The sequence below is a fragment of the Drosophila mojavensis genome, unplaced genomic scaffold (assembly GCF_018153725.1).
Source record: "Drosophila mojavensis isolate 15081-1352.22 unplaced genomic scaffold, ASM1815372v1 contig_136, whole genome shotgun sequence".
NCBI lineage: Eukaryota > Metazoa > Arthropoda > Insecta > Diptera > Drosophilidae > Drosophila > Drosophila mojavensis.
Window position 1 is genome coordinate 17,124,683 of NW_025318667.1, and position 12,048 is coordinate 17,136,730.

At 40.8% G+C, this 12,048-nt stretch overlaps 1 protein-coding gene across 1 annotated transcript; it reads right to left on the reverse strand.

The window, feature by feature from the left end:
- Positions 1–98: 98 nt before the first annotated feature.
- Positions 99–6,643, reverse strand: LOC6584048 (dihydropyrimidine dehydrogenase [NADP(+)]). Its single transcript, XM_002009672.4, has 6 exons — positions 6,438–6,643; positions 4,775–4,880; positions 3,953–4,708; positions 590–2,644; positions 365–522; positions 99–287 (listed from the first exon to the last, which is right to left on the reverse strand). The coding sequence occupies exons 2-6, from the start codon at positions 4,817–4,819 to the stop codon at positions 194–196; spliced, it is 3,108 nt and encodes a 1,035-aa protein (XP_002009708.1). The 5' UTR covers positions 4,820–4,880; positions 6,438–6,643; the 3' UTR covers positions 99–193.
- Positions 6,644–12,048: the final 5,405 nt, after the last annotated feature.

Here is a 12,048-nt window from a genome sequence, read left to right on the forward strand (position 1 = left end):
TTTATTTGATTATATAGATTGTTTGCAGTGTTAAACAAAATATATAAATTTGTGTTTAAATTAATAACTTTAATTTTATTTGTTGCTAATTATACTCATTCATTTTCTTTACTTTATTGACATACATCTTTAGTTGACAAAAAAAAGGTTGGAATATTCTATTACAGTAAAGGAATATTATTATTTTGTAAAATTATTGGCATTGGCTTAGCGCATGCGTGTAGAACGTTTTGTCCTTATCCTCGATTCCTCGCTTGATAACGTGCGGTATTTTCTTGGGCACCATGCTAGCAAAAGAAAGAATTCAGAAATCGTAAATCATAGGTAATACATAGGGGTCTTATCGCTAAGTGCGTCCACTTACCTGATGCAGTCGATGATGGGACAGACGGAGACACAGAGGGTGCAGCCGGTGCAGTCGTCGTTGACATGCGGCAAGTGGGTGTCCTTATCGAATTCAATTGCCTGGTAGCCGGAGTCGGCACACGTCATATAGCACTTGCCACAGTTGATGCACATGTCCTAATGCACAGGAATACACATAAATTTATATTATTAGGTCAACATGCAGATATAGCGAAGCACTCACATCATTGATAAGGGCCACTTTCTGCTGTTTGTTGTCGAGGCTCTTGTAGGGGCCAATGCGCGGCAGGGCGGCACCAATGACGTCTGTTATCTTGGGCGCCGGCTTGATGACAGCGCCAGGGTTGGAGGTATCAACGGTGGTCCGCTCGGCATCCCATAGGGCGCCCTTCTCCTTGCGCAGTTCGGCCAATTTGATGTCGCGCTGCTGCTGGTAGGGGCCAAAGAAGCCCAGCGTCTGGTTGCCACTGCCGGTCAGGTGGACCACCGGCTTGCCCTTCTGGTGCACGGGCGTTGGCGGCGACTGTCCGTCCCAGAAGGCGCCGTTATTTGGCGGCGGATTGGCCTTCAGGTAGAGCAGCGCCTTCAAGCTGGTGCAATAGTCTTCGATGAGCGTAAAGTCCTGGTTCTGTACGGACGAGCAAACCTGCAGAACCGTAGCGCCCGCCTGGATAAACTGCAACGCCACCTCGCCGGAATCAATGCCTCCGATGCCCAATATAACGAAATCCTTTGGCAACGCCCTCGCTATCTCCGAAATGGCGCGCAGTGCCATGGGACGCGTGGCATTGCCGGAGACGCCGCCGTACGTGGTGCGCTGCTCCTTGCCAATCGCCGGCCAGGCCGTCCCATCCGCCTTCAGGCTCATCAGACCCTGCACCGTATTGATGGCCGAGCCACCGTTGGCACCGCCGCGATGCGCTGCCTTGGCAATGGACACAATGTCCGTAATGTTTGGCGTCAGCTTGATGAAGAAGGGAATTTTGACGGCCTTGCGCACCCAGCGCGAGATATCCTCCACCAGTCGGGGCTCCTGGCCACAGGCCAGGCCCATGCCGCTCTCGCCCATGCCATGCGGACAGGATAGATTCAGCTCGAGAGCATCGGCGCCCGACTGCTCGGCCCTGGTGGCTAGCTCCGTCCAATCCGCCTCGTTGTAGCCGCACATGATGCTCGCTATGATGATCTTCTCGGGAAAATCGCGCTTCAGCTCGCCAATCGAGCGCAGCCAGTACTCGGCTCGCTTCTCCGAGATTAGCTCGATGTTGAGGAAGCAGCCCTGCTGCGGCCCGTACCTGTAGCCGGACGTGGTGCCGCGCACAATGCGCGGCGACACATTTGTGACCATGTCCTTGTCGAGGCCAAACGTCTTCGTCACCACGAAACCCCAGCCCTGCTCGAAGCTGCGGCGTATCATCGCTGCGCTGGTGGTGGGCGGTGCCGAGGCCAGGCCGAAGGGATTCTCGAACTTCAGGCCGCACATCTCGACGGAAATGTCCACGCTGTCGATGTCCGTATAGAAGAGTGGCAGGGCGGCGGGTGTGTCCAGGGGCAGACCTTGCAGCTGGCAGTGAATGCTCCAGGCGGCGACTTTGCCATCGTTGACCGACTCCACGGTGGTATTGGCCACGCCGGCCAGATCACCGCCCAGGAAGACCTGCGGCACGCTGCTCTGCATGGTTTTGCGATCCACCACGGGCAAGCCACCGCGGAATTCGAGCGGCGCCAGCGCCTCTTTGACGTCCGCATCCTGCAGACCCGAGCCGAAGGCGGAGATGACAAAGTTGGCCTTGAGGCGCACGGTCTGCTCCTCATCCTCCACCCATTCGTCCTGCTCGTTCTGCTCGGTACGACAGAATTCCATGCCCGTGATCTGGCCGTCCTTCACAATGACCTTGCGCGGACTCAGGTACGGCATCAGCTCACAGCGTTCCTCACGCGCCAGCTCCACCTCCTCGGGCACGGCCCGAATACCGGTCGAGCCCTTCCGGAAGACAACGAACACACGCCGCGCCCCACAGCGCAGCGCCGAGGTAGCGCAATCGAACGCCGTGTCGCCGGCACCCAGGACAATCACATTGCCGTAGAGCTTGGGCAGCGCCTGGGCCGATTTGCAGGCGCACAGACCTGGCTTCGAGCCGTCCGAAACCAAGGGCAGAAAGTTCTTGGACGTGAAGAAGCCCGACTGAGTGCTCAAACCCTTGAAAATCGGATCGATCTTTGGCTCTGGCAGTCCAATGCCCACGAAGACGGCATCGTGGCCGGAAGAGAGCAGGCCCTGTTCAAAACAGAAGTTTATTTTATTATTATATATATATATATATATTATTATGTATATTATATACATTATAGTTCTATGTTTAGTTTATTATTTAATTTTATAAAATTTTCTAAATTCGCTCTATTGGGTTTTGCGATAAGGATGTGTGGGAGAATTAAGGGATCTTCAGGTATTCATTACGTGTTTTCTTGTCAAGGTGTCGCTAGTGCAAAATGGGCAAATAGGAGCAGGTGTTTTGTTGAATGCAATTAGCTGAAATTAGGTATTAGCTAGTCCAATTTAAGTTTTAAGTATGAGTAGTTTATATGGCCAGATGTTTCAAATAGTAGAATAGTTCAATAGCAACAATAAACATCCGTTAAAATTCATTCTGCTTCAGTATTTCTAGCTCCTGTTGAATAGTCAGTGAAAGCTTTCGCATATTTGAAACTACTTTTTGCATATAGCTTTTGGCGAGTAGCTTTTTGCCAGCAAAAGCTTAGTTCTCCAGGTCAATGCACGAGCAGCAAAAGCAAAAGCGATCAAACTCAGACACACACACACACACACACACACACATATACAAAATGCAACACTTGCCATTTATACGTGTGCTTGATTCACCTACGACACTTCCTCACACACACACACACACACACATACAGATACGCCGCGTCTGCCTCCTACTTTAAGCAGTGTATTTGTTGTTAGTCGTGATTAGATTCTCGGAACTAGGCTTTACGCAATCCTTTTATTTATGAGCCATACATCAATTTGTTGTCTACAGCCTTTATGCAATGTTTGTAGTTAGGTAACTTAAACTATCGATACTTATATGAAGTATAATTATGATTATAATTATGATGAAACCGATGATAATATATACTTATACATATATTCGTGAATGCATTCATGCAAGGATATTTCTATGTGTATATGCCTTGCTGTCAAACTGATCTAGCTCCTAAAATAGCCAAGATCAGAATATAGATAGTGTAGTGTATAGGAGTGTACCCACGAAATGGTTTTCATTTTACAAAACTAATATAAATGTATGTATAGCACATAAGAAATTTCGTTTTCATTTTCCTTTATCTCTATACTACTATTTATACTAACTTTATCTTTGTCCTTCATCTACTAGGAGGATGGAGGATCAATTTTTGAGAGAGAAGATTTGCACACAGCTGATAAGATTTACATTAAAACGCCCCTACCTTAAGAGGAAAGCTTCATTTGCCTTTTATGCTAGTATCTATGTATCTGTAGATTGATGTATCTAAGACATAGATATATGTATGTATCTGCATTGTAAATGCGACTCACCTGAATGGTCAAGTCCTTGGTGCTGAGGGCACGCTGCATTTCGAACTTGACGCCCACATCCTTGACCAGATCAATCTCGAAATTGACCACATCGATGGGCAGACGGTACTGTGGTATCTCGGCAGCACTGAGGCCGCCCAGATAGCTGCGACGCTCATAGATGGTAACATCGTCGTAGCCCAGTCGGGCCAGGAATGTGGCGCACGATAGCGAGGCAGGTCCGCCGCCTATCAGGGCAATCTTCTTGTTCGGCTGCGGCAGCGGCTTCAGATTTGGCGCTCGACGCTGATGCACGCCCATCTGCTTGAACACCTCGGTGGCGAACTGCTGCAGGCCGCCAATGTTGATGGGGCCCGCCTCGGAGGCCTGCAGATTGCAGCCGCCGACGCACAGATCGCTGGTGGGACAGACCATGCCGCAGGTCAGGCCCAGCGGATTGTCCGAGAAGATGGCCTTGGCGGCGCCATAGAAATTCTTGTTGGCAATGGACGTGATGAAGCTCTTGATGTCCAGCTGCGTGGGACAGGACTTCTGACAGGGCGCATCGGCGCACTTGAGGCAGCGTGCTGCCTCCTCCAGGGCGCCACGCTCCGACAGGGTCGTGTGCTTGATATCCTCAAAGTTGTTGGCCAATGTGGTGCAGGGCACCGCCATGTGGTCGGCATTGCGCTTCCAATGCTTCTTGTTCTCCTTGGTCTGCTTGGTGGGCACCACGCTGCACTGCGTCTTGACGCGCGGATTCAGCGCCAACAGGTCCTGCACACACAAGTCTCAAGAGTCTCAAAAAATGTAAACCCCAATAGGGAAATTCTAGCGACCTACCTCAATGTCGGGCGTGTCTTTGCTTAGCAATGCCGGCGGACTCATCTTGATTGAAGATTGCCTGCTTCGTTTCCTTCCTTTTCTGACTTAACTGAGCAATGCTTGGCTGCGAATATATATTTTCAGAGATACATACATATATATATATATATATATATATATATATATATATATGATATAGAGCTATGTTCACATACTTCTTGTTTGGTCTTGAAAATGAAACTGATCTAATCGCAACGCAGGGGACTTATACTTGATATATTATATTCAAGCTCACACACACACACACATACGTCAGTATATAGCAAATTATTATATATTATGTATGTGTATATCTACGCATATTGCTTGGGCCCTTCTTATCAAGCGGGCATGGTTCGATGCCGCACACTCGAAAGATTAGGTTAGTTAACAGCTTCGAGTTGCCGAACGGGTCGCTTGCCAACCAATTGTTGTATCTATGTGTATATATAGCCACAGCTACGGCTACGGACAGTGCGTGCTATTACAATCTACACAAGACCCATATATAATGCTACAGATACCCAGCATAACATATACATATGTATGTATGTGTGTCTCTATACTATATATTGTTTTTAATCATACATGTTTTCTACGTAGTACATTATCATCTTCTAAGGGAGGCAACACGTCATTGAAAATGCGAGTTCAGGGTATAGGAAATCTTTCTTAAAAGACCAACAAAAATTTGTTATAATTTCCTCTTGTTTAAATGGTATAAATTAATAAAATTAAATATAAATCAATAATAAATAATAAATTTTAAGTATGGTCAGAATTTTATATATTTTTTTTATCTTAAATAATGCGTATATTCAATGTATTTCCCAGAAGCTAGTATTCTATATTTTCTCTGTAATACTACATATTGTTTTTTTTTTTTTTAACTTCCACGCGCCGAAGCACTTTAAATTATCATCATTGATTACTTTTGATTAATATTAAACTAGACATTTATAGCACACATCAATGGCAATTGATAGCTACGAAATCTATTACAAGACAAATTTCAATTACGAAAGTCTATGTAGAAACTACTCTGATACCCTACCAAATAAGATCGGCATGAAAAAACTAGTCCGGCGACAGGTTTAAGTTCCTAAAGCGAAAACTTAAGTCACATTTGATAACCTTTATATAGGTTTTATTTTTTTTTCCACATACCATGTATATAAATAGAAGTTCCTAAATCAAAACAATTTGTATATATTCAAATTGAACTATTCGCGTGTTCATTATAGTATCAGTTGACTGTATGGACATCACAAATATACTAAGACCTGTTATGAGCGCACACGCCCCCCTTCGTCGTCGCTGCGCCTAGTATGCGGAATCTTTAAAAAAAAAAAAAAAGTTCCCATTATCAGCTGACATCTATTATTATTTGAAATTCCAGTTTCATTTTCGTCGTTTATAAATCTCCAATAGATTGCGCACACACAAAAATCACATATGCAAATGCGAAAATTATTCTAATATGCTCCATACCCCGGTCGAAATTTAGCTCTAACTATTCTGGTTTATATCGCATATTAATGGTTATTTTTTTATTTTTTTTTTAGTTTTTGTTTAAGTTTTAATTTTTTGTATTTATTTTCTTTTGGGCGGTGGCATTCAATTGAATTAAATTAGAACAAACCTATTTCGCGCTGTTGAACAACTCGCTCCGCTGATAGCTTCTGTTGATTTTGATCCGCTGATTACAACACGGCGCTCGCTCATTCACTCACTCGTTGTGAATGAAAGACGAAAACAAAAAAAAATTGTGCTTGATTTGGGTTTGGCGCGAGTGGGAATCCAAAAAAAAAAAAACAGAAATCGGTCTTCACACTGGAAACGCACAATTCCAAATGGTTTTTTGCTTGTGAAAATATTTGCTTAAAAACAAACAGAACGCGGCGGTCATCGGCGTCGACGTTGACGTCGACTTCGGCGTTGACCGAACGAAGCCCACATTGCAGCTACACACACACATACACTTACATTGCAGTCACATACAGAATTTGCTTTGGAGTCGACGTCGGCGTGTTGTTTGTTTTTGTGATCATCTTTTGCGTTGTAAAAGCTTTTATAAAGCTCCCAGTGTTATGCGATTTAACAGGGTAAAAGCTTACGCGTAATTCTTGAAGATTGTAGGCTATAAACATTACAAATATATGCATATTCAACATATGTGCATACATATGTGCATGTATGTATATCTTAGGTATTATAAGATAATAGTGTATATAAGTAGCCAGTTAAGATTACAGACTAAAGTCGAACGCCACAGTTATCTTTAATTAAAAAAAGGCTAAATTTGCAGCACTGATTAAAGAAAAGGCAGTCAGATTCTTCGCGCCGATTATACAGGCCAGTCGATATATCGATACCAATATTTACACTGGACGCAAGAGTGGACAAAAGTGGCGCGAGGAGAGAGAGAGAGAGAGAGAGAGAGAGAGAGTATTAAGAGAACAGTTTCCCGTCTATTAGAAATAAAGTTTCCCGTCTATTAGAAATAAAGTTCATTAATCAATTTTAAAAGGAGGAATGAGAAAATGAGTGTCTTAAAAGTGTAGTTTGATTTATTTATTAGTGTGTGATAAGTTTCAATTCGATTATATGCATTTGCATACTTTGCATCTTATACTAAATACTCCAGAGCAACTGATAAATCCCAGTTTTATTAAACACTGCCCTACTGTAATTCTGTCTTATCAGTATCTGTAATTCTGCTCAAGATTATTTGCCATTTTAATTCCCTGCGCTTTATTAAATACACTCGTTCCTCTTCGAAGAGATTATAGATATTATAGATTAGATTATATCCAATGGTTTAACAAGATAATCATACATCACAATCAAGTTTCTCTTAATTTCCACTTTTACACCTACGTGTTTTGGTGTTGCGCCCCTCTACACATCCGCAGCGTAATTGCATTTCACATCCGCCTGCACTGTGATTTTCAGCCAGTGAGAATAGTGAATGTAACACGCACTCTAGCGGTCGTAGTGAAAAGCTGGCACACGACTTACTGTTGGCTGCTATAAAACATTTACTTGCCAGCGGAACAAAGCAGTCTGATACGTCACTTGAGCTTAATAACAGTGACAGTTTGAGTTTTGCAAGTCTACAAGTCTTTTTTTTTTGGCAAATGTTTTTTTTTATCTGATTTTTGAAAATTTGTTCATTATGTTAACGATAGATGGCGCCATCAGTAGAGTGACACTTAATTTAATCAACTTCTCAGAGGCGTTTGCAAAAAGAAAATGATGGGCATATATTTATAGTATGGTATATTATTTATAGTACATATCGATTGAATGCAGCTGTTGGTATCGCCATCTGGCGGTGTAATTGAACAATTTATGAGCACAATAATTTTGGCTCTTGCGGGTTCATTAAAAATACATAAATTACTTTGGAGGTCGGGATGGATGCTGAGATTTTGGCCATGGGCGGCGGTAATTCGAACCATAAAATGCATGCTTAAATATTGTACAAAACAGACGATAATAAATTGCAATGAAATTCGTAAGAAAAATAAGCAATATCCCCACTTGCCTAATGACTATTTCATCAATTTCGCCAGCCATTTGCCCAAACCAAAAATTTCAGATTGATGGCGAAACGTCAAACGTAAAAATGAATGGGACCGATCAATGGTCATCAATTGGATGGGGAGTGACAGCCCTAGCAAATGTTAATGTCTCAGCTAATATAGGTATTATGTGTCCATTGACAGTGACTAAATTTCTATTCATTTCAATTCATCTGTCATTCGTTATCAAAGCTGACAACAAAATTAGCTTCGACTTCTGAGTACCCCTAACTAATTAGCCTTGATGGCAGAGCAGAGTCCTCGCTGTCAATTGGCGATAGACCAATCATCTATCTATGTATGAAGAAGAAGAAGAAGCAGAAGCAGAAGGAGAATCCGACAGACACCTGATCACTTATATCAAGTGAACTTGGGCAAGATCTCAATAGATTTTCAACAATAAAATAAATAAATTGTCACTTAAAATTATGTTCAAATGAGTATTTACTGTATATGTATAGATAGATAGATATCTGTCATATATATATATATATATGATGAATATCTTCAGCCTCACATCTGAAGATCGTGTTAGCTAATGCTAAAAGCAATTTGTGATTAGGCAGAATGTGCGACAAGTGTTGCCAGTGGGCGGGGGAGGGAGTCGGCTAGATACTCGTACTACTTTTAGATATTCTAGATATATACATATATGAATATATGTATATGTAGATGTATATAATACTGATGGCCACTCGTGAGCTGCCTGCTTCATTAATCTATATGTGGCGTAATTTATTGATATTTTTATTACAGTTTTATTTACGATTTTGCAGCTCTCAAAATTTGCTCAGCTTCGACAATTTGTTGTTGGTTTTGCTATAGCAAATATTTATGACAGTTTATTGTTTTTTTTTTTTTCTTTTCTTTTCATTTCTATTTTTTATGTTATTAGACAGATATAGTTGATATATATACATTTACTATATACACTATGCATATAAGTATTATTATAATACTTCAAACATGATTTGTTTCAAATGAACTCAAATAAATTGAAATGAGCTCGAGCAGAGAATTTGGCTACTTTCATTGTTTCTAACTAGTTTACTGGGACCTAGCATTAAATTCGGCTAGATTTATTTTTAGGCTTTGCAAATAGAATATTTCAAATATTCTACATATTTAAAATATATGTACATATTTTAGGCTCGGAATTGATATTTGTCCAGTCAGATAGCAACAGGCACGAACGGACACTAAGACGCTCGGACGGAAGGCTAAAGAGATGGACGCTGACAGAAGGTGGGGCGGACGTACTGAAGGACAGACAGACATGCAGCAGGTGAGATATGCAGATCGATTCAGTTATTGGTCCTCATCAAGTCTATGTACATATGTATATACAATATAAGGAATACGCGTAGTATTCCTTCTATATGCTACCTTTTTATTTCGAACTTTGGCTGGGAGACAAAACAGACTTTTACAGTTTGGTTCAGAAGCCTAGCAAAAGGTAGTTTCTCTGTAAAAAAAAAATCTAATAAAAACAAGTATGAACGTTGCAGTCGGGCGTTACCGACTGCGGAATACTCATTCACATCCCATCAACAATTTAGTAGTTAAGTTTCGCTCTAATACTATAGAATATACAGGTTTTCTGATTTGCCACGCCCCTTCTGGGCGTAGGCTCCTCATTTTTAGCCAGTTCTTAGAACGAGAAACCGGTAACCTAAATGCAAACTTTGAATTCTTACGCTCAAAAAATGTGAAAATTACAGGGTATTTTTCGATATGCCACGCCCCTAAAGAGGCGAAAAAATTATTTTTTGGGGCATCGATAGAGGAGGCTACCAGTAACTCAACTATCCAAATTTAAAGCTAGTAACTATTATACTTTAGGAGATATAAACTTTTGCGGTTTGCCACGCCCCCTGTGGGCGGACATATATCCGACAAAACTTTTTGGTCTTGGGTGATTAGCCCGAGTATATATACAAAATTTGAGGTCTCTGGCATCAATAGTGTCCAAAATATAGCAGAATGTAAAAAATCACTATATCTTCAGGTCCGATTTGCCACGCCCCTAATGGGCGTAGGCTTACAATGATTGAATGTTGTTTCCCATTTTCAGAATCGAGATCGGGTCGAAGAAAGCTTCACTGTTTAGCACCCGAAACTATCAATGAGTATTTGGAACATATATTTCATGCAATATATACTATATCATGCTATAAACTACAATGCCAATATACCCATTTCACTTTCATGAAAAAGTACAATGATATTCGAAAAATGTAAATTTAATATATGTAATTATAGTAAATATTATGTAAATATTTAATTATATGCTTTATTTGCAGTTTTGGTAGATTATTAAATTGTATCCGTTGGCTTTATGTCTGGCCATGAAAATACATACTTGCACACTTATCCAACATTAGCGATTCTGTGAATTTTTGCGAATTTTAGCGAATTTAAGCCAATTTTCTTTTGGCAAATTTCTTTTTAATGAGCAATTTAGTCGCAGTCAGATTTATTTAAGAAGGCGAAACAAACATTTATTACAAGCATCTAGAATGTAAGTAGCGAGAGAATGTAAGTGTATATACACATAAATAGTATAAAAGTGTGTGTGTGTGTCGCCGAGGTATAAAAATATATAAAGGAGGCCGCAAGCGTCGCGTCGCGTCGCATTTGCCGTAACCAAAATAGATGCGGCCCCCAAAACTTTAACGGCCTCTGCAACTTTTTATGGCAAATAAAACAAATGCTAACAAATCAAATGAAAATCTTCAAATGTAAATAAAAAGAGCAAACAATCAAATGGAAAATGTGATTTGCGCAAAAGCCAGCGTAAACTCAGTGCAGTCCAATCCATAACAAAAGCCAACTGCATAAAGTCCGCTCAAAGGCGAAGCCAAATTATGTTTACACCTGCTTGATTTATTGTCTGTAAAAGATATAAATGTTCAACTATATTTGGCATATAATAGTATAGCTAATATATTCTGCTGTAAAAATAACAAAGGAACTAAGTCAGAGTGCGTGAATAGGGTGTGCCTGACTGGAAGATACCCTGAAAAGGAAAGATCAAGGAATGCATTTACATTTTTTACCCAAGGAAGGAAAGTGGTATTCAAAATCCGAAAATTATTAGATCTTAGCATGTAATATAGGATAAATGTAAATCTGAAATCTGTAGCAATTAAGGTATGCAAGTTATATTTTAAAGACTAGATTTAATTATCGATTTTGATCGATAGAGATTATCGTTTATCTGATATGCATGAATATACATCGACGATTTCATGTATTTGGCATATAGGGTCGATTCCCGACAATTCGAAATGGCAAGGGGATATTTTATTTATTTTTCGATTTTCACAGAAATTCAAATTATCGAGAATTATTGAGAACGATTTTTTAAGGCGATAGATTTCTGTTCGATTTATCGCGATTTTCGATTTATCGGGGTACAAATTATCGAGACTCGACTGCATATATATTCCCTTTTTTTGACCGTTACATACATTTTACCAAAACCAGCATACCCCAATCTCCCGTTTGTAATTCGCTTAGGCCATAAAAAAAACTGAAACAAATGTTTTATCACAAAAAAAAAAAAGAAAAGAAAAGAATAATATAATAAAAAACATTTGCTGACATTGGGATTAGAAAGCGTTTTGTTAAATCGATCCTAAAGCCTCGGAAAATGTGCTTTTG

Coding starts and splice junctions, on each gene's coding strand:
- LOC6584048 (XM_002009672.4), bottom strand. CDS start 4,819: ATGAGTCCGCCGGCATTGCTAAGCAAAGACACGCCCGACATTGAG. Junction 4,709..4,774: donor AAGACACGCCCGACATTGAG/GTAGGTCGCTAG, acceptor TTGTGTGTGCAG/GACCTGTTGGCGCTGAATCC. Junction 523..589: donor AAGTGGCCCTTATCAATGAT/GTGAGTGCTTCG, acceptor CCTGTGCATTAG/GACATGTGCATCAACTGTGG.